At 36.5% G+C, this 24,225-nt stretch overlaps 1 protein-coding gene across 2 annotated transcripts in view; it reads right to left on the reverse strand.

The window, feature by feature from the left end:
• Positions 1-24,225, reverse strand: part of LOC111418628 (RNA/RNP complex-1-interacting phosphatase) — a 268,726-nt gene that overhangs the window by 142,636 nt on the left and 101,865 nt on the right. The window contains exons 7-8 of one of the 2 annotated variants that reach the window (XM_071199660.1): positions 10,431-10,538; positions 5,814-5,997 (exon numbers count right to left, since the gene is read on the reverse strand). In XM_071199660.1, the coding sequence (XP_071055761.1) occupies positions 5,852-5,997; positions 10,431-10,538 (254 nt within the window). In that variant the 3' untranslated portion in view covers positions 5,814-5,851. Of the gene's footprint in view, positions 1-5,813; positions 5,998-10,430; positions 10,539-24,225 lie in introns of those variants that run through there. The other variant, XR_011641697.1, reaches the window with a different exon arrangement.

The following is a 24,225-nucleotide window of genomic DNA, read 5'->3' on the forward strand; positions in this document are numbered from 1 at the left end:
ACACCGGATGTGAGTACTAATTTCGCTATTTTTTTTAAATCTATAATTTTTTTTTTTTCACTTGGGTAGACAGTATAATTTCACATAATGGTTCTTTTTTAATAATGGTGTAAATTAACAGTTGTATTAAATTAGTTTTAAAAGAAAAACGCTATCCAACAATTAAATTTAATTCAATTGTAAGTTCAAAAAAACTAATTTTCAAAATGCTTCCGCCTCGATTTTGACATAATTGTATCTTGCGTATTTTCGATCTAACGACTCGACGTTATTCCTGCGGAGATATTTAGGTAATATAATTTCTAACTCGATTTATCTTCCAATACCTCACGAGACCTTACTGGTGTATTATACAGCTCATTTTTGATTTTGCCCCATAAAAAGAATCTAAAGGTGTGAGGTCAGGTGATCTGAGAGGTTTTAACCAAAATAAAGTAAACAATCCAAATTATAATGTACAATGGACATTGTGAGTTACTATCAGCTACAGAACATTTAGCGTAAAAGAACAAAAAATAAAGAAAAAAATAAAAAATAATTGAATTAAACTAAATTGTTTGATCGCGTTTTTCTTTTAAAACTAATTTAATACAACTGTTAATTTACACCATTATTAAAAAAGAACCACTGACTAAAGCATAGCAGTGATCACTGCTCGAGAAATAGCAAATCAAGAGGGACATAACGTAGTTTATACTATTAACCTAGCTACTATGCGTCAAAAGTTGTAATACATTTTCCGAAGGTACTAAAACGTTATAAAATAACGAAAATAATTTTGTTTTCAAAAAATATAAGGGATCGTGAAAATTTTTTCAAGTAAAAGTTATGTGAAATTATACTATCAACCCAACTGAAGAAAAAAAAATTATAGATTTAAAAAAATAGGGAAATTAGAACTCACATCCGGTATAACCGGAAGTACAAAAAGAATGATTTCATGTCGTAATAATCCGTTTTAGCGACCTAACTATATTTAGCACCAATAATAAACTCTCCTACTCGTCCACTCGTCCAACATTGGAAGAGTCTTCGGATTGCAGAAAAAGGCAGTTCGTGCACTGTGTGATCTGGAATCGACCGAAAGTTGCAAAGAATCGTTCAAAAGAGAAAAATTACTTACCTTATTTGGGGCATACATATTAGCAACTCTAGTATACGTACATGAAAATAAGATCAAATTTACTGAAAATGGATATATCCACTCACACAACACCAGAGGAAAAGAAATGTTGAGACCGCCACTACACAGAATCGAAACTACTAAAAAATATGCTGACTATTGGGGAGTCAAATTCTACAACAAGTTACCCGAAGACGTCAGAAGTAAGAAAATTTTGAGTTTTAAAAAATGGGTGAAGGACTATTTAGTTGCCAAGTGTTACTATTCGTGGTCTGAATACCTTCTTGATTAGTCTTTTAAATAATCTTTATAATAAATAATCTTTCTTTTTTTGTATGACGATTTCTATGTGATTAGTGATATTACATGAATAAATTATTATTATTATTAAAGAAAAATATGGGGGTGAGCCACTTTTGAGGGATACCCGGTATACCGGATGTGTCACGTAACTGGTTCGTTAGAACTTTTTTAGGTACCACTATTCGTAGTGGTTTGAAATTTTGACAACATGGGTTGTTCATTCGAAGCTTTCGATCTAAAATACTTTCAAGATGCCCGCCACTTCCGGTCTACCGGATGTAGACCACAACTTCGTTATTTTAAATGGAATGCTATAGTTTTTAATGCACCTTTTAATTATATTCGACAAAATAAGTTGACTTTGATAAAAGTTATTGGTACCTACCATTTTTCGTTTTCGAGTTATTTTGATTTTAAGCTTTTTTTGGCAAATTTCACCATGCTCTTTAAAAGCCTATATCTCAGTTAACGTTCATTAAAAAAACCTCTAAATTGGCACGATTACTATTCAGATGTTGCCAAATAGATTGTCATTTCTTGTATCAGAGTATCTTATACAGGGTGGTCAAAAATTTTAAGTTTTTGTTTTTTTATATGTTATTCATTCTAATTTCTGTTATTAAATTGTTGTTTTTCATTGTTTCATTTATTCTTTTTGCTGTTGGTTATTTTTAGTAAATAAAAGCGAGCAAGCTAAAGGTTATTCAACCATAGTTAATTGGAGAAATAATACCAATAATAATTTAAATAAATTAAACGATGAACTGTCAAAATGTCAAACTGTCAAAAAACACAAACGGGCTTTGGGATTCTATGTCTGATTTTGATTAATTTTCCAATATCAGGGAAACTACACTAAATAGGTATAGGAATGTTTATAGATAATTTGTAGAGAATTAAACTCCCTTTCTGATAGGGTAAAGAAATATGGGGTGTTCCATTTAAAATTTTCGACTTTCTCGCAATTGAATATTGAGAAACGATAATTCAATTTTTGACCAGCCTGTATAAGATTCTCTGATACAACAAATGACAATCTATTTGGCAGCATCTGTAGAGTAGTCGTGCCAATGCAGAGCTTTTTTGAATGATCGTTAGCTGAGATATGGGCTTTTAAAGGCCATGGTGAAATTTGTCAAAAAACAATAATGTCAACATATTTTTTTTACGTATAATTGAAAGGTGTAATAAAAACTATAGCATTCCATTTAAAATAACGAAGTTGTGGTCTACTTCCGATAGACCGGAAGGGGTGGCCATCTTGAAAATATTTTAGATCGAAAGTTTAGAATGAACAACCCATGCTACCAAAATTTCAAACCACTACGAATAGTGGAACCTTAAAAAGTTCTAACGAACCAGTTACGTGAGACACCCTGTATATATTTGGCGTTTTCATCTGGTTTCAAGTTATTGGTACCTACCATTCTTGGTTTTCGAGTTATTTTGTTTTTAAGTTTTTCTTTGGCAAATTACTTTATGCTCTTTAAAACCTTATATCTCAGCCAACGTTCATTCAAAAAAGCTCTAAATTGGCACGATTACTCTTGAGATGTTGTCAAACAGATTGTCATTTGTTGTATTAAAGTATCTTATACAGGGTGGTCAAAAATTGAATTATCGTTTCTCCATATTCAATGGTAAGAAAGTCGAAAATTTTAAATGGAACGCCCCATATTCTTTTACCCTATCAGAAATGGAATTTGATAAAAATGTGGCAAAATTAATTGGCAGAATTAGTTGGTTAGATAGCTCAATTTTACTTAGCTTTTACTAAAAATGTTTTAAGAACTATTCGAGAATAAACTCATCGCTCTTAATTTGAAGTGATATTGAAGACCATAATACGTAAGTTTGAAGCCTACTTATAGTAGAATTTTCCTATGATACTGAGATAGTCCACATACATTTCAAATTATTCGAGATAATATAAAATATTTTGTTATATTCACCAACATAACAAAATTTATCTCAATTTGTGGGAGTCTTCTTCATTTTCTAGATCTTGTTCCTCTATATTTACTTCTTCATCATTATTGTCTTCTTCTTCACTTTCTTCATCATTATCATCTTCTTCTTTACCTTCCTTTTCTTCTAGAGACTTGTCCAGTATAAGTAAATTTTTCATGTCTTCATTCATATTTTTATATCTTTCTGAACATTCTTTATAAAAGTTACTAATAAATGGATCGGAGCTCAGTAATAGTCTTTTAAATAAATCTTCATTTGTTTGAAGTCTACCCAAAATAGAAAAGATAAAAACCAAAACATAGCAACAAAATAACGAAAATCATAACAAGGATAAATAAGATCCACAATTATGTGTTAAGTAATCTTTGACTGCCAATTTTTTGGTTAAGGCGCACGTTGGCGCAAGATTCCTTTCTTATGCTATGTACACCATACCTTCAGCAATAAAAAAATGTTAGCTACAATTGTTCGATTTTGTTCGCTCGCAAGATATTTAATTTAAAAGATTGAATGGTCAAAAAATATAAGTAGTTATTGACGTCAATAGAAATGGTTGTAATTTTTTTCAACAAACTTCTTTTGAAATTTGGAAAGTCGTAAAATGAAGACCTTTCTGTACTTCATAAGAAACCAACGACACAATATTTTCAAGTAGTGATATACCATCTTTTTTGTTTTCTAAAGTTGTGTCGTTTTCTAAAAAATTTCCTTATACAAAATAAGGTAATTGTAATAGCAATTTATTTCGCGCAGTAGCTATTATAAAACACCAAAGACTTCATAAACTTCACTAAGAGTCTATTAATAGTTAAAATATATGTAACATTTAAAAAAACAACACTATAAAATTTTTTTTTTTAATTGATTTTCAGCAGCTGCTAGATTTACTTAACCGCTAGCAAATCTTTTCTAAGCAGCACAGATCCCACTTTATCACCAGTTGGAAATTTGTATGAACATAATGATAACTAACATATTATGCGAGAACAACCAGGGTTAGTTATCTCATCGTCAAGTACATTAAATGGCTGACAAATAAGAGACTGTCCAAAGATAAGTATTGAGTTAACGTGAAAGCCGATATTGATGCGAAATTATTGAATTCAATATCTTAAATGGTAATCAAGTATTATTAAAACTGAATAATAATTCTTATTAATTATTATCGATATCCTATTAGAAAACAAGTTCTGTTAAGATGAAGGATAGATGTAATCCTTATTAGAGGTAGTTAACGTGGCCAATTAAGCGTAACGTTCATCGTATAAATATTTGTCCTAATTATTTACGAGTGCGAAGAGACATTTGCTTTTAAATATTTATAGTTCTCGAGTACCAACACCTAGGTATTCCCATTAAACTTATTCAGACTCGCTTATTTACGAGCACTTAGTATTCCGGTTCAATTATAATACATCGGGAATTGCCAATACCCACATTTGTAACCATCATATCGTGTTGTTACTCGAATATTTTTAACGTTACAAATCAAATCTAAAAAAACTAGGTTAAAAGTAATTCCTAAAATCTCAACACGTTTTTTTGTTGTCACCTGATACTCTCTTAAATTTTCTTTTAAATGTTTTTTAAACCAGAAGTAAGCGAATCCTTAACACGTTGGTTGTCGTCGTAAATTTTTGTTTGTAAAGAACCTTGTATAAAGTTCGTTTAAGTGGCGTGCGCTATTTTTACTCTTCACCTTTTTTTCCAGGATGACCCGAAAGGGGACGTGTGACAAATGGATACGAGGCCCGGCGGCGATGGGATCGATTATGGTGGCCGTGATACAAGAAGAAGAAGAAGTCGATGGGAAGGAATTCCAAATAAAAGCGTCCGAATTCCTCCGGGTTGAGCGAAGGAGTTTACGGTAGGCACTAATTAAGTACTAAAAACTTACGTCCCTGTTAATTTAATCGGGGTCGGACATCGAGATTTCGAACTAAGATGCCGACGACCCAAACGCAGATCTTAACAGAAAATCTTTAAAAAAAATTGAAATCAGGGAGGGATTTCATTTAAATTCCATTTTTATAACGATTTAAATCTAAAAGTTAAAAATATTGTAAATATTTTAAAAGAATTAATTTAAATATTTATCTTTTTTGGGAATATTTTTCGTAAATTCTTATCTTGGTTACCTTAACCCGGTTCTGACCTTTAAATACAGTTTTGCCCAACTCGACCATGGGACTACCGAAGCGGCGCCTCTCGGCTCTTATCGATGGCTCGTAAAATGGTATTTTACTGCCCGGGCGCAAAAGGCGGTGTTATTTTTTCCAAGAATTCTTTAATGATACCGCGACCAATTGTTCCGAAAAGTGTTTAATAATTACTTTGTCGCGTTCAAAAAGTTATTTGTTGCAAAAACAGAAACAATACCACAGGAAACGGTTATTCCTAGAAAAATACTCAGCAATATTTGTTTAGATTTGATTTAATTTTAACAAAATTAATTTAACGTCGAAATCTACTAAAAGACGCTCCTTCATCGTCGTAGCAGTTACTTAGAGGTGATTGAGGATTAAACGAAGACGTTGACTTCATAATATCAGCTACCAAACGGGGTCTTGAAATTTTATGGCCACGAGCCTTCTCAAAATCTGAAAAAAAAAAGAATTTAGAGAACGAATGAAGTAAGAAAAAAGTATCAACAAATCTTGTATAGTTTCATTTACAGTTGCGACACTGGTTACCGGTTTCCAGGTTCGGCCAGCGCCTACGCCATTTTTTCAGGTTTGATTAAGTGTGCGACTTCCACGGTCCGTGAAACAGGTGACCAGAAATTGATTTCAAACGAGTTGTAACCGGCGCCTCGCGTTCAAGAAACGATTGGCCACGGTAGTCCGCGTCCAAATATGGACCGACTTTACGTTTATATACGGAAATCAGGATGGGAATTAGTTTCACAATTTTAACTCGAGATTAAAATGATTCTTAGATTTGGTTAACCCTTAATTACTAAAATCTAACTTTTTGTTATGCATTTATTAATCGCACGTCTCCCAGACGGCTTGTACCACTTTCAATATCTTCAGATTTCTCATGGTGCTGACTCTTCTCTATTGCAAGTTCTAATGATGTAAACCATTTGTCAAATATATAATTTTCTGCCACTCTTGGGAGCTATGACATTTGTGATTGGTGGAGCTTCTCTCTGCATGAGGAATGACTCAATATTTACTCACTAGTAAATACTGTCAAACCTAAGCGGATATTGATGCTAAACTGACACAGGTCGGCCCAAAATAAGGCCGTTGAACACAAGCCATGGACACTTGGTAGCAAATACCAGGAACAAACGAGACCAACCAAATAGACCTTGTGTTAATCGGCAAGAGATGGGTTCCAATTTACTATTCTTAGTATATTATTTTAATTTTACACTTTCGGGTGATGCCTATCTGTCATCGTGGAGATTTTTAGCACTCCTGCACATCTAAGGACAGCCATAGAATAAGGACCAAAATATGTCTTCAACTTGCCATTTTTGTTTTCTTGGGATATACAAAAAAAATCCGCCTTCTGCATCCATAACACCTCAAGAGCAAATTACTGCTCATTGTTAATTTCAGCCCGCCCTGGATATTTGATTTTTCCAGTACCATCCATATCTGGGAGGCATTCCCTTACCTTGATTTTATAATTTGTCCATTGGTTGTCAAAATGTTTTCAGAACTAAATATTTCCAAATAGAGGTTCTATTCTCTAACAATAATGTTCTGTTGACGTAGGTTGCCTATCTTTCTCCGGAGGTGTCCTTCCCATCTAATAAATAATTCAAAAAAGTTACAGTTAAATAATAAAAAAGCTATAAAAATTTTTACCTTCTATCTTGGAACGACCATCATGTTTTCTATTTATAGTAACTTCTTCATCACACTATAACTTTTTCACATCATTCTTCACTTTCAATAAGTTGTTAAGATGACCTTTACATTCTTGTCAGATTAATGCAGGCGGTCAAAAAAACCTGTAGCAAGCTCGAAGCAGCTAGAAGAGCGGTTGGGTTGGGACCAAAGACAAAAACCGTATTGAACAGACTCTCACAACTGAAGAGCCTGGTGCAAAACTTGTTGTTAGAAACTGTTCAAAAATCCAATACTATTATTAGCCCACAACACATCATAAATAATGACTTTTTTGTACCATGAGGACAATACTGAAATTTTTTATGTTGGTGCTGTTTAATTGATGTTTTATAATGTCACTCGCAATGTTTTGTAGCTTACAGTTAACATATTTTTAATTGTACATACTATGGTTACGCCATTACGCAGAGATGAGCTCTTCTCTCATAGATATAGTGATAGGTCTGAAGAGGAAGAAAAGGTGAAACAGAAGCGCGGTCGTAAAATAAATACGGAAATATACAAAAAATTAAAAGGGCTAGAGGAAAATGTTACAAGCCCACATCAACGGTGAAGCTTGTGCCACAAAGAGAGCAAAGCAAGTGCAGAAAACGATGCGTTAGAAATTTAATAAGAAAACCATATTCACAAATGCAAGGTAGGTATTATTAAATTTATAACTTTTTATTCCATTTTGACAGTTTGTATTATGATCAGACGTCATATAGTCGATGATGTTAGACAACCTTCTATGTGTATTCTATTAAGATACGAATTCATATAGGAGGTTGTTTAACATCAACGATGATATGCAGTTTACATGATTTATCTAAACTGTGCTTTGTACAAGAAATTTCAATGTCTTTACGGCACGTGAATTAAACATTGGGATTAAACCAACTAAAACTAGTATGAACTAGTAGAACTACTGTATGAGTTCTTCATGGTATTGGTAAGAAACGCTTAGAACGCATAACAAAACATCTTTGTACCAACGCAACATCCAACAGACCTTGTCAGTTTCCCAAAACGATGTTCCTACTATAGCCGCAACAGAACCACAAAATATTACCTATCCAGCGATTTAAACATATCAATAATGTACGATATACCTTCAAAAATACGAACCGGATATGCACCGACTAAAACAAGATAACCGTCCATACAAACCAGTGATGGGCGCTGGGTAAATACCCGGCGGGATCGACCTCTCCATCTATCTTTGCGTTACTTGGACCCTCCTGGCAGTGGCTACCGTTAATGTTAAAGTTTGAGAGCCGTATGTCATAAACACGCCTTTTCTCTTGAAGATGTCTCTAAACTTCCGGTAGGCTGTCCATATGAGTGTGATCCTTCTGTTTAGTTCGCTTGTTTTATTATCTCTCGATACACGAACCTCATAGCCAAGATATACATAACCCTCTCAATCCCATTATGCCCAATGTTGATGTTAGAGCTGAGAACAAGATTTGTCATAAATTTTTATTTCTCCTCGTTGACGTTTAGCCCGATTCTTGCACAGCATTACTTTAATCTCTCCAAGACTACCCGAAATAAGAAGCAAATTACTAAAGCATTTGCCATCAATGTTTATGCCTTTTGGGGTCCAATCCAGTTGTTTAAATGCACTCTCCAGGACTGTGATGAACAAGTTGGGTTCAACAGTGTATCGCAATCAATACTTTACTACTTCTACTCTTTTCTGAACATTCATGCAATTTTACATTCATTGTAGCATTCTTGTAGATATTATAAATAAGTTTAGTATATCGATAATCGACTCTGCATTCTTGAAGTACTGACAAAACTGCCATCAACTCAGTTAATTAAATTTTATAAATACCTCTAAATATCCATCTTGGGTAAATACCCCCGGGTATATATCCAGGATATTTACCCTTGAAAATAAATACCCGGGTATTTAAGAACACTGATACAAACCACAAATATCTTATGATTTCTGTAGATTTCCGAAAAAATTGGAAAATCGGAATGGCGCGCAAAGACACTTGCAAAATGTGACGTCTTAAATAATCAGAAAGAGAATGCAGATACAGAAGAAAAAAAAACGTTGAAGCGCAACGCTGCATCAAATACACCTTCAAAAAGCTGAGTTGTATTATAGCGATTTTAAGGAAAAGTCTTTAGAAGCAATAGAAAATGAAGAAGTTGAAGTATTATGCTTCAAAAAACTCACATTCCGATTCAGTGGCTTCTTCAGAGTTGTCGGTAGCTCTTCTGAGGAAGATTTTTGATATTTTTCTTTTAAATAATAAAAAGTTTTGAATGTTATTTGATCCTTTACCAAAAAAAAATGAAATATGCATTCACATATCTCCTTCTTGCACCACAATTTGTGTTTTTACACAAATATGGAAAAACTGACATTTGCTCAGATAAAATTGTCATTCTTATTTATACAAATTAAATCATCACTTTAAATACAACATGAAATTAAGTTTTTTGCCTTTACTGAACAATTTACATATTGTTACTTTTATCCCATTCTTGCACCAGGCTCTTCAATTGAAGACTACAACTTCGAAGTAGTAGATAAATTCAACTCCCTCAGCAACATTGCCCCCATCACAACATACATAAAATTAATGCGGAACATGTAGAACGCATGCCAGAAAAAGGATAGCTAGCAATCAAGAGCTGAGGAAATTCTCGGGATGAGAAGCAGGAGGAGAGATTGCTGAAGACCGAGATGGCTAGAGAGAATGTACTTTTTTGTACTTTGTAAGACTTGTATCATCTCATCTCATCTTTGTATCATCAAAGATAATACAGTATAGAATAGGCAACTCAATTTACCGTGGCGAAGTAATTGAAATAAGTTAATAATGAAATTCAAAAGTAAATGAAATTCTTGAATTAAGAATTCATTGCATTAAAATTTGATTTGTAAAGATTCTCGTAACTCCTTAGATTTCAACTTGGGTAAATAACTTTTTTTATACGCGCTATTGAGTAAACATGAAGCACAGAAGCTTTTAGATCGTATTCTCCGGAATTAACGAACCGTGTGCCTCACCTGGCAAAACGTTTCATCGCATACATTAAGCACAAACACAAACATTTATCATATTCAATAACGTTTTTTTTGTTGTTGTTGCTATACGGAGGCGCGTAGACGCGGTGTGCGCTTATCTCGAAACTGAAGTGGAGTGTAAATAACCTACCTTCAATAGCTCTCTGTGGCCGTACGGACATCCTATCCGTCATGTATTTACATATGAAATACCCGGTCCTGTTCAGGCCGTGAGTGCAATGAACGCCAATCAAGCCATCTGCAAAAAAAGAAACGAAACGTAGTAAAACGAAGTAAAATTCGAACAAAAAAGTTTTATTATTACTATTTTCGAAATCGGTGTCGTTTTGTTGTTTAAAACGCGAAACGCCATATGGCCGTCGTCACCGTAGCGTTTATTATTCTTTAGTTTATTCTTTGCTTTTGACATCTCAATGACAATCTTATTGAGACTCGAAAATGGTTTATTTAAATATACACCATGAAATTTGACGAGGTTTATGAATAGACTTTATCGACAACAATGGCAAGAGGGATAAAAAATTTACACACAATCACGATTACAATCGATACTTTTTTACCACCGTATAAGGTTGTAAAAAACCCTTTGGGTGAGCAGGTGAAGATACATCCATAGTAATGTGAATGATATATGAATGTAATTGACCCGATTCTCGACGGAGCGCGAGGAGAACACAATAAGAACAGGAGGACTTCCCCTTGGCCTATATAAAGTAGTTCGAGATTCCTTTTTTGTTTTTCCGCCGAGAAATCCGACAGGTTCTGGCTGTCCGTTTGTTGGTACCACCGCGGGGTATCTACTCACCTGTCAAAGATCGGTACGTGTATTACCACTCATCGGTAATCGTTGTGCGCTTCTTCGTAACATTAAAACGGAACTCAATAACTCCTCTCGGTGGTAAATAAATCGTTCGAATCTTTAGGTACCAAGAAAACGTGACCAGATCACCATACGCTCAGTATTTTTGTTTAATGATCTTTATAAACGAAACTTAAAAATATATACAGTAAACCCTCGATATAGCGAATACGCAAGGAGAAAAGCAAACCATTCGTTATAATGAGACATCCCCTCCAACAACTTCACTCTCACCACCCTTGATGCTTCCAACCATGCCTCGTTCTGGATCCCATCTTCCCTTAAGCGCTGCTTCCATCTCCTCTTCTGCTATCTCCTCTCCCTCATAGCCTCACAAACCCGTTAGCCTCGTTTCAACCCCTCCCAATAATCCCATAAAGTAACTCTTCCATTCTGTCATGTGTATTTTGCTGGTTATCCCTCTAATCTCTGCCGCCTCCTTCTCTTTTCTTTCTACTGCATAACTCTCTGTATCTTCTCCTGGCCTTCCTATATCTATCTACCCCTATCTTCCTCCGTCTCCACTGCCTCAACCTTCTTCTCGCCTTCTTGCACTTGCCATCATACCAGTCGTACACACTCCCTTTTTAGAGTTACCTCCCGCACTACCTGGATGATGCTTTAGCACGTACACGTTGTCGATTGCTCCCCTTCCCTTCCGAAAGCCTGCCTGCCCATCCGGCAAAATTCCCCCCAACTCCATCTCCTCTTCCAGTCTTCCCAGTAGTATCTTCGTGTATACCTTATATGCCGAGTCTAATAGGTTAATTCCCCTGTAGCTCTCTACCCTTCCCTTATTACCCTTTTTATATACTGGGCAAATTACCCCCACTTTCCATCCCTCCGGAATCCCACCCCCTCTCCATACACTATTCATCCCCTCCAACAACTTCACTCTCACCACCCTTGATGCTTCCAACCATGTCTCGTTCTGGATCCCATCTTCCCCTGGCGCCTTTCCCTTCTTCAATCCCCTAAGCACTGCTTCCATCTCCTCTTCTGCTATCTCCTCTCCCCGATCTCCTTCATAGCCTCCCAAACCCGTTAGCCTCGTTTCTACCCCTCCCAATAATCTCATAAAGTAACTTTTCCATTCTGTCATGTGTATTTCGCTGGTTATCCTCTCCCTACCCTTCTTTCTCTTTTTCAGATACCTCCAGACCTCCCCTTCCTTTGTTATCCCTCTAATCTCTGCCGCCTCCTTCTCCCTCAGTTCTGTTTTCTTTCTACTGCATAACTCTCTGTATCCTCTCCTGGCCTCCCTATATCTATCCACCGCTATCTTCCCCCGTCTCCACTGCCTCAACCTCCTTCTCGCCTCCCTCTTCGCCTTCTTGCACTCGCCATCATACCCCTACGTACACACTCCCTTTTCAGTGTTGCCTCCCCCACTACCTGGATAAGTTCTTCCAAACCATTGATCTCTTGAATCCTCTGTTGCCAAGTGTCGAGGTTTCCCCTGTAGAATGCCACCCCTTCTTCCGACCAGTCTGTCCTGATGAACTTGCTCGCCTTCTGCCGCCCGTCCCCTTTACCTCCACCTCCAACGGTTGGTAATCCGCTTCTCCCACTTTAAACCTTTCCACCCTCTCTTACATTTCCTGATCCACCAGTACATAATCAATCACAGATGTCCCCCTCGCCTCGATGTAAGTGTACTTCCCTTCCTCTTTATTCCCATTCAGTATCTCCCATCCGTTCTCCTCCACCCATCTCAGCATTTCTGTTCCTTCTCCATTCCGCACAGTATCCTTCGACCGCCGTCGCCCCTCCTCTCCCTATATCTCCACCCTTCCCCCCTCCTCGCCCACTCTAGCATTGAAATCCCCTCCCATTATTATATATCCCTCCGTCCCATCTCTTTCTCGTCTCTTTCATTGACTTGCTATACACAGTAACTATCTGCACCGTCTCTCTCCCCCAGCTAATCTCCCTTTTTACCATTTCCTTCTGCCTCCATCTCCCCTCCGTCTTACTCTCCTCCGTAATTACTCTCGCTATTCCTGTTATAATCAGTGATGGGCGCTGGGTAAATACCTGACGAGTAGGTATTTATAAAACGGGTATTTATCCCGGCTCAGGGTAAATTCCCAAACAGTACGTATAAAAGTGATATGAGTAAAAATATATCAGATTCCGAAAAAATGAAGAGGAAGATGATGAAATGAACGTTGAAGACGAGGAATTGTCAACGATCGAAGACGTATTATCATCAGACGAATCTGTCGTAATTTAGATTAGACCAAGTTATTATGATTATTATCATCAAGCCATTGTTGGACATAGGCTGTGCTGTCTGAATCCAATTGTTGAGCTTTGCCACAATGTTGACCACATCATTTGCGCCAGTTCTTCTTCATAGGTCTTCATTTCGGTCTTTGCGTTACTTTGAGCCTCCTGGCAGTGGCTACCGTTAATGTTAATGTTTCGGAGCCGTATGTCATAAGTGGACACAAGTATTGATTGAAAGCCTTTCTTTTCAAATATATAGGAACCCTCTCAATCTCATTATTCCCAATGTTGATGGTAGACTTAAGAACAAGATTTGTCATAAATTTTGATTCTTTACGTTAATATTTAGCCCGACTCTTGCACACACCTCCTTTAAGTCGTTCACCATTAGTTCCATCTCTCCAAGGATATCCAAAATAAGAACTATATCGTCCGTGTAGCGTAAATTACTTAGGTATTTGCCATCAATGTTTATGCTTTTTTGGATCCAATCCAGTTGTTTAAATGCATTCTCCAGGACTGTGATGAACAATTTGGGTTCAACATTGTATGGCCTTGTTTTATCCACAATCAGTACTTCATTATTTCTACTCTCTTCAGTACTTTCATGCAATTTTACCGTCATTGTAGCATTCTTGTAGATGTTATAAACAAGTTTGGTGTATCGATAATCGACTCTGCATTCTCGAAATGCTTGCAAAACTGCCAACAACTCAATCTAAATTTTATAAACACCTCTAAATACCCATCTTGGGTAAATACCCCCGGGTATATATCCAGGAAATTTACCCTGGAAAATAAATACCCGGGTATTTAGCAACACTGGTTATAATACATCTACATTCCCAGAACTGCCCTCCCTTATTCGTAATCCCCGCTACATTCCAGAACACCATTTTTAACCCCTCGCTTTTCTCTGACTTCTCCCCTCCCCCGTCTAGTTTTTTGATAAAATCCTTTGCTGCCCTCTCTTCATGTCGTCATAATTAATACCAACTCCGCCGATATCTGGTATTCCCCACAATTTTATCCTTCGTTTCGTGTCTGTCATCATTCCCCCTAGCTTTGCAGTTTGCACATACCGCCTCTCTCTCCCTATTCCCACAGTTCTTAAACTCGTGGCCCTTTTCCGCACAATGCCCACATACCATCTCCGATTTGCAGAAACGTTGGAGAAGTCCGAAACCTTACGTATTAACTTCTTCTTCATCGTGTTCTTCGCCTTTTTCTTCGGTTTCTTGGTCTATATTCACTACATCAACTGCATTCCTCAGTAATTTTATTCAAAGAATCCAAGAAATTTTCAGAAACATTCTCTTCTGAATCAGAAAATCTTGAAATTGTGATGTTAACAACTACATCGTCGGATAACTAATAATATTTGTGTTACCTTTGGATTGTATAGAGAGCGGCTAAAACTTCAGCTCTTAAAGGTGCTATTATATTAACTTCTGCTTCATCGTGTTCTTCGCCTTCTTCTTTTTCTTCGGTCTATATTCGCTACTGCTAAGTCTATGTCTACTGCTTCTACATATAGTCCTTATCGCACCATCAACTCTGACGTAATCAATAAAACTGTATCACCTGTATCAGTTGAACTGACAAGGTTTGTTGATAATTTTGCCATTCTATTTCAGCAAATTTAGGCTATCAATGAGTAAAGCAAGCATATAACTGACGAGCTACATCACGAATCAACGCCCTTATCGCTTGTAAAATATTCCATTTTGGCTTTTCTTGGTTTGATTCTATTTCCAAAATTGCTGCTCTAACAAGTCGTGCACGATATCGTTTCTGCATAGCTGCAATTATGCCTTGATCAAGAGGTTGCAGTGCACTTGTTGTGAAAATAAACGACGTTAAGATTGCGCAAATCAAATCCCATAACGTTATGTGCTGAACAATTGTCCACTTTTCTGTTTAGAGCTGCCACGTTGCATTGAAAACGAAGAAGCCATTCTCAAAATGCTATAGAAGTTACCCAGACGTTTTTCTGAGCGGTATAATGGCATGGCAAATGGGATCGAATTTATTGAAACATCTTGGGTATTTTGATTTTCCTGCTATCCATAGTTTTAATTTTTCACATCCGTCAGCATTGCAGCATAAAACTGCTGTTATTCTTTCTTTGCTTTTAGTGCCTCCATAACATTTTTTGAATTTAAAATCCAAAGTACGGTTTGGCATTAGATTAAAAAAAATACCAGTCTCATCAATATTAAAAACATCTTGATTCATCTTGGCTTCAACCCGAAACATTCGCGAAGCAAGTAAGTCTGAACTCGTCCACTTCCAAAGCTAACCACTAAAAACTAGCTGGAATATGGTCTAGGCTGAGTAGACAAGGAAAATTTTCGTGTTCGCAATTACGATAATACACTCAGTTCCAAAAAAAGTGACGCACTTGATTTTTGACCTAATTTTAATATCTTATATTTTTTATACCAGTTCTAAGAGTTTGTCTTTCAAAAAAAAATTAAAAAGGTGGAAATTTTTTCAATGACTCCTGGATGGTAGTGGAAAAACTGGAACCATGTTTTTTTCCTAATTTTTGACTCACCCTGTGTATTAATCAAGTAATGGTATAAAAAGTGCTTACACCCTATATGAAAGACGTTTCTTTTATGAGCATTTTGTTTTTTTTATTCATTAATTTATCTCTAAAATTGTCCGAATTTAAGCTTTTTTGTTTGAAAGCCAACTTTCTGAATTTATGGAAAAACAGTTTTTTAGTGAAATAAACTGATACGAATTTTTAAAAAAGTTTTATTAAACACTAAATTATAAACTGGGATAACTGCTTAATATCGTGTATTGCCTCCCCTAGCAACTCTAAGAGTTTCTAATCTAAGCGGCATACTGGAAATCAAGTTTCATATCGTTTCCATTGGTATATGATCCCATTCTTCCACTAACGCATCTGCTAGTATATCTGCTGCATACTGCGGTGTGTGGTCATCAATATAAAATTATTGCCCACTAACTCTGCATGAGGTAAGATATACTGTTGCATAATGTCAATGTAAATTTGGGCCGTCATCGACCGCCTCACCGGAAAAACATGAAGGGGTGTCTTTCCATTCATTCCCACACCATAACCGACCCACCATTAAAACTTTCGCGTTCTGTTATTAAATTCTGATTAAACCTTTCATCAGTCCTTCTCCACACTCTTTTTCTTCCATCCCCCATGTTAAGGCAAAACCTTGACTCGTCCGTAAACAAGACATTCGACCATTCAGGAATATTCCATTCTCCATAATTTTGAACAAAATTTCTTCTAGCAGCACGATGTTCGGGCAATAATTTAGGACCTTTTGCAGGTCTCCTAGCTTTTAAATTAACTTCTTTTAGGCCCACTTTTACCACCTCTAGTTAAAGTGGTTGTTAACTTTAACTAATGGTTAGCGCAATTACCACCATATTTACCTTGTTGATAGCGCTAACTAATAGTTATTTTCGATCTATCCTTAACTATCGCTTTGGAGGTCAGGTTAAATATTTACCTCATTGATAAACTTGGTTGAAGGTATTTTTAACCAGATGGCGTAACATAAATCTAACCTAAAATCATAATAAACGCTTACGTTCGCTCAAAACTCCATAATAGTGAGTAAAACGGTGTTATTGTCGTGTTATAACAGTGTTACACAGCGATAGAATAAAAAATCATGGATTTCGAAATCTTGGAAATTAATTATCTATTTCCCATTTGGGGTGGACGCGTAATAAAAGACAGAATAGAATTTTAGAATTTTATCACTTCCATCTCTTTCCTTCTCATTTTCTAACATTAATGTTGTTAACTCTAATCTTTTCTTCAATAACTCATTATAGGTATCCTGGACAGCTTTATTGGACACTACACCATATAAAGCAGATCAATTTTTTATAAATACATAGTAGGTTAGTTAGTATTTTGATTGTACTTTTACCTTTCCTTGTTATTTGCAAAACCCAAACGTTATTTACCACGTACTAACGTGGCTATTTTTATTCTCGAGGACATTTTTATGATCCGCCACCAAGTCAAGTAAAAGTGTTATTTCTTCAGGTTTAAAATTTGCCCCCCGAATACGCTTTCGGTCTGATTTGCGGTTTTTATTTTTTCGTGATCGTTAATTGCCACTGACAGAACTGACAGGTTTATGAGAATTACCGACTATTATCGACGGACAAAGGAGATAGAAACCTGTAATACCTCTTTTACACGTGGTCACTAACAGTCATTATAATATTCCCCTAGATTTTTACGTTAACTATTAGATAGCCTATCCATTAGTTAGATCGAAATGGTAAAAGTCGTTTCGCAGTTAACTAATAGATACACGTTATCTTATAGTTAGACTAACGACCAGTTTAACTAAAGGTAGTAAAAGCGGGACTTAGATGTCTACATACCGTCTGCTTAGTTATTGCAACGCCACGAATTTGGCGAAGATCTTGCTGAACATTTGCAATCTCAAGAAACGATCATCTCTTGGAGACGTTTTTCTAGGGCGACCAGAACCCACCTTCCGAGCAGTGCTTCGTACTTGTGGATTGCTCTACGAGCAGTTGCTTCATGGACTACCACTGCACGAGCGGCGTAATGTTTATCTTGCTACATGTTCTGGATTTATTTGAGGCATTTCATGTAATTTTAGTCACTACAAAACTTTTTTGTAGTTAATTAATGACACAACGACAAATTAATTGCTATGGCAACGTCAATTGTTTGACAATGTGATCTTAAATCTGTTGGATAAACGTAAGGTTTCAACAAAAAAGCTTCAATTCGGACAATTTTAGAGATAAATTAATTAATAAAAAAACAAAATGCTCATAAAAGAAACGTCTTTCATATAGGGTGTAAGAACTTTCTATACCATTACTTGATTAATACACAGGGTGTGTTGTATAACCGTGCAAAGTCCGTAAGTAAACGTACACCCTCTAGTATTAATCGGGAAAATTATCGAATTTTACGCAACCGCTGTAATCATAAATGCAAGTATGCTAAGAGATCTTATTTCTACCAGAGGCTGTCTGGAGTCGCGCCGAGAACATTTTGGAAGACTATGAGGTCTCTCGGAGTGATTGATTCTCCGTCTGTCCATATGGATCTTGATTGTGAGTCGATGACAAACTTTTTTGCAGAGCCTCCCCTGATCATCGATGACGTAACTAAAGCGGCTACAATTAATGAAATTCTTACTTCTCTTAAATCTTGCTCCTTCTCTCTTACGCTTGTGATCGCGATCAAAGTAGGTGATGCTTTAAATCCTGGATATAGTGCTTCCTCCCTTAACTCATATCTTCAACTTTTCTTTTGAGCGGTCTTTATTTCCCTCTGTCTGGAAGGTTGCTCATGTCGTTCCCATACCCAAATCCAAGTCCTCTTCATGTAACACTGAATTCCGTCCGATTTCAATTTTATCCGTACTATCAAAAGCTCTTGAAATCGGGTTTTCGCAGTGGGCATAGTACAACTACTGCCCTCATTAAAGTTATTATGATATTAGGTATGTCTGCGACAACAAATGTGTTACTGTGCTGGTACTGCTCGATTTCAGCAAGGCTTTTGATTCTGTCGACCACAGCCTTCTTTTAGCGTCTCTTTCTGCCTACGGATTCACTCCCCCCTGTGTTTCTTGGTTTCAATCCTACCTTTTGTGCGTACGCGCTAACTCTTCAATTTCTTCTGCTTGTGCAATCAAATGTGGTGTTCCTCAAGGCAGTGTATTGGGTCCGTTACTTTTTTCTTTGTTCGTTAATAGTGTTACTAATTATATCTCGTGTAATTATCATTTGTATGCTGACGACCTCCAGATATACTACTACTACTCTTGCTGAATTTCCGGCAGCTATTGTGCGACTTAATAACGATCTATCTAACGTTTTGAACTGGTCTCGGAGATACGGACTTAAGTTGAACTCAGTTAAAACGCAAGCTATTGTGTTTGGAACTCGTCAATTACTTGGTAAGATTAATCCATCTGATGCTGGATGGTAATGTCATACGGTTTTCTAACACAGTTAAAAATCTTGGAGTCCTTATGGATTCTGCACTGTCTTGGGCTACGGTTACAGTGCAAGCGAATTCGCGCGAACCATAGTTCGGGCGTGTACGTCCGAATTCGGGCGAACAAACAAACCGATATAATGAAATGTGTATGGTTACAGTACAAGCGAATTAATCGGGCGAATCGCTACTTGTCGCTAGAAGTTCAAATGGGTTTGTTTTTTCGCGCGAACTGCACATTTTAATATTAAAATTCAAGTTGGCATTATTTCAAATAATATTTGGATATCATGGATAATGAGAAATTAATCCTACTGGTGTTCGACAGAAGAGTGTTGTGGGACCAAAAATCACATTAAACTACGATTTATTAAGCTAGTCACACTGTTTAATATAATGTTTTCTAATGTATTTATATAATTGAAGTGTTAAACTCCGGTCTTAAATAGTATATTGTTGTGGTATGGCGCCAATTTCACTATTAAAATATAGTTTAAAAGTTTCTCATACATCGTATGCCACGTTAGTAGACCTGTTGTTTGCACGAGCTTTCTAATTGTCCTTCCCTGTCTATAATTACGTTATATAATTACTTTTATTATGCATTTCACTATTAAATCGACCTTATTTGGATGACACTCTATAGGTTTGTTTAATAGTCTCCATTTTGCTGTCATAATTCCAAATGAGCATTCCACTGTTCTGCGACACCGTGACAGTCTGTAGTTGAATATTTCTTCTTCCCGTGAGAGATTTCGTTTAGAATAGGGTTTCATTAGATACGTTTTTAAAGGATATGCATCGTCACGTAGTAAAACGTGCGACATCGGAATTGGGAAGTTTTCTATTTTCTGGTAGTAAAGATCGATGTTCTAACTGCTGCGATAAAGTTGAAGAAGCAAAAGTTCCGCCATCGCTTTGTTTCCCATATTCACCCACGTCAATGCACACAAATTTATAATTTGTATCTGCTACTGCCTGTAGTACTATGGAAAAGTATTGTTTATAATTATAAAACATTGTGCCAGTTTTATCTTTTTGTCATTTTCAGGTGAAACAGCAAAGTCACAATGGAAAGGACTGAGAGATACATTTCGGAGAGAATACCAAAAAGTGAAAATTAAATGCTCCGGTGATGAAGGAGGTTGGCTCTACCTGGCCTTACTACGATAGTTTGTGTTTTCTGGCAGATCAGATGACACCGAGAGAAAGTGCACGTAATATAACAGAGTCAATATGGAGAACTCTCTCAAATGCAATCCTGCAGTGATGATTATCAGGATGATGTTAGTAACCAACCTGTAGAGGAAGAAACCCCATCAATATGTACAGTTAGAACGCCAGAATAAACTAAAAAACACCCAACGCGTTCTCTGAAACATTCGAGCGATATACAGAAAAGAATGATAGAAGTGGAAAAGGAAAAACTTAAATTTTTTAAAGCCTTTAGTACAGTTGCAGTTGCAACAAGTTCTTGTCAATGAAGTCATGTCTTACACGCAACCAGTACAGCACACACTTTCTTCAGATACGTTTTCCGCACCTCCCTCAACTCAAACTTCCTATACTCCTCAACCTACACCTTCTCCTTCGTTATCAGAATCCAGTTTACGTCACTCTTATATTTTACTCTAATCACCTGTCTCTCCATCTAATAACATACCCAAGCATTTGAATTCAGCAGTAAGCAACGTTCAAGACTCCCAGTTGGATATCGCAGCAGAATTGTCTCTTTCTTGGTCCAAATAATAGCTGTTTCGGGAATGTACTTTCTGCTAAATAGAATTCTTCTTCAATATCCATGACACTTTTATAGGTCGCTCGCGTCCGTTCTTTACAGCAAACTAAAATCGCTCTGAATTTCGCTTAAAATATTTCTTGAACCAGAAACCACTTCTTGTTCGCCCGAATTCGGACGTACACGCCCGAACTATGGTTCGCGCGAATTCGCTTGCACTGTAACTGTAGCCTTGGAAACCGCAAATTGAACATGTTTGCAGAAAAGTCTATGCTTGCTTCCACTCTTTAAAAAGACTTCGCTGCTCTCTTCCTCCTGTGGTGCGTCGTATTATTATATTTCCACACTTCGACTATGCGCACGCGGTTTATCCAGATCTCTCGGTGACACTTCTGAGTAAATTGCAGCGGCTACAAAATAATTGTATCCGGTTCATATTTGACCTAAATAGATTTGAGCATGTAACGCCGTATCGCAATTACATTCAGATGTTAACCTGTTTTATTTTAACCTGTTGACCCATTTTATTTAAAATCCTTCATAACTGCACCCCAAAGTACTTATCAGATAGGTTCCAGCAATTATCAACTCATAGCTTGTTCACGTTCTGATACTATTCTTACATTTCCCGTTCATAGCACTGAAATTTATCATAGATCATTTACAATACAGTCGATTGCGCTGTGGAATGGACTGCCTTCTGAAATTCGTAATATTTCTAGAATTACTAATTTTAGACATGTTTTAAAGTTTTAAAGCTGTTTCCTGATTCTTTGTTCTTTGTCTTTCTCTTTTTTTCTCTCTTCAACTGCTCTCACTTGTTGGCAACTGATATCCGGCAGATTCTTTTAGATTCTCTCTTTTCGTGTCTTTTCTTTATTTTTCTCTTTGTTTTTCTTTTCTTGCTTAATCTTATTTGGTGATGTTAATAATATCTAATTATCACTACTTGCCATATTCAGTAAATATTATTTTTATTTTCGTTTATTTTTATGGGTCATTGTTGGGGTATTTTTGTCTGTGGCAATAAATGGTAAATAATAATATAATAATAATAATCTTCGCTTCATTAAACTAATGGATTCGACAACAAAAAGGAGTCGATGACAACCCTATCGTGAAATTCTCGCGTTATCTGCCGACAATGTGCAGGTGAACAAACGACTCCTCTTTGTAAATGTAAATCCGAGTTGATTTATGCATCTGCAGTCCGGTAATAAATACAATCCGGTAATGGATATGGTGTGTTAACCCTATATTCGGGATAAAATTAGATGCGTGAGCACCAAATCCGATTGATCTTAATTTCCTAGGCGCCCACGTGAACACATTCCGCCGTAGAGCGGCGCAAAGCCGAAGATTCTCAGGCCATCAACGAGATTTGTGCGTCAATCGTAGATAAATTGTTTAAACAACAGATCGACACGTCGATAACTGTTTATTACTCGATCGCTTATGGATATTTATTACTATCCGATGTAATTAATTCCGAGCGCCTCTGTTAAAGTGTTTGATAGCTTCACATCTAGTCTTAAATAATTCCCGCTCAACTGAAATCTTTATTACCGACGTCTTGTCTTCCGTTTAAGCAGCAGGCGAGATATTTCTTTTTCTTTTTACACCAAGAGAAAGGCAAAATAATTTCCCGTTTATTAATAAGCACGATATTATAAAATAAAAGAAATGAAATAGAAAAATAAACGAACTAAGAGAATTATTGCTTATGCATTTTCTGACACAAACGAATCTTGTTAGCGGCTTCCGGCTCTAAACATAAATAACCTAAAGCTCGCCGTTCGCGACTGACAGTCTCACGAGGTGTTACCGCCCGATAATCGCGTTATTACATAAATTCTGTAATACTCCTGGTTGTTTTCAATGATGCAAATGGTCGCGTATCGCCCGAGGACCTACACACCACGGCAACGACGAGCCATAAGAACCTCGTTAATCGAGAAGCTTTTTCAAGACACTACCATGCTACGAGAAATACATATTTCAACTACAGCAAAGTACCAAGAATTAAACGAATACTACTTAAAGGTGTTAATTTTATTGCATACATTTCCTGTTTAGTTTCCAAAAAATCGTTTCTTATTATTTATTCATTTATTAACATTTATTACGACTTAATGTTATTTGATGAGTGGAATAGATTGAATTATAAAATTGGATTTCACATTACAACTAGTAAAATATAAAATAATACCATTGATCAAATTCCTTGATATGACAACTTTCCCAGAAGAATGAAGAGAATAAAGAAGTATTTAGTATTTTTTTAGTTCCGAACAGTTCTGAATTTTTCTGCGCATACATATTGCATATTAAATGTATGCGCAGAAAGGTTCAGAACTGTTTGGAACTGCAGAACTCTTGAACCAAAACAGGCCTAATAACTTACAATAGGGACGAGCAATGTACGCTCAACGATTACACCCACACATTTCGCCGAATTCTTCTGAAATCGACACTGTTGTTTGTGAAACATATCAAGTATGTAAGGAGTAATCTACTAGCTATCAGTGTGCTGGACAGATTGACTGGGCGCTAATGGTTGATAGTGGAGCGATTGGTAATGCCTACGCTATTGTATGAAGCTGAGAGAGAAAGTGTGGTAAAGAAGGTGCATAAGGAGATTGACCATAATTGCTCTGCATAGGATGAAGGTGTTAAGACAGTCTTAAAATTGTAGACTCTTCCACTAATACTCAAGGGAGCTTCAGGCTATTAGGTTAGGTTGGGTTGGGTTGGATTTGATTACGTTGGGTTAAATGATTGAAATCATATTTAAAAATACGAATATAAATATTGACAAAAAATCTTGTAATATTGGTAAAAAATACGAAGATGTTGTAAGAAATATAAAAGAACAGATGAGAGGGAAAGCGGAAATAGAAAAGATAGAGGGGATAAGGAAGACAAGAGACGGAAATGTGCTGGTGGTAATACAAAAAGATAAAGCTGCCATGGAAAACATTGATAAAATGAGGGCAGAAAATCAGCTCTAGAGGGCTCATAGAGAGAAAGAAAAAAGTCTTCCTCATTCTGAAAGGAATGGAAGTGAACATGCAGGCAGTAACTCTAGAAGT

The sequence above is a fragment of the Onthophagus taurus genome, chromosome 10 (assembly GCF_036711975.1).
Source record: "Onthophagus taurus isolate NC chromosome 10, IU_Otau_3.0, whole genome shotgun sequence".
In the NCBI taxonomy this organism is placed as follows: domain Eukaryota; kingdom Metazoa; phylum Arthropoda; class Insecta; order Coleoptera; family Scarabaeidae; genus Onthophagus; species Onthophagus taurus.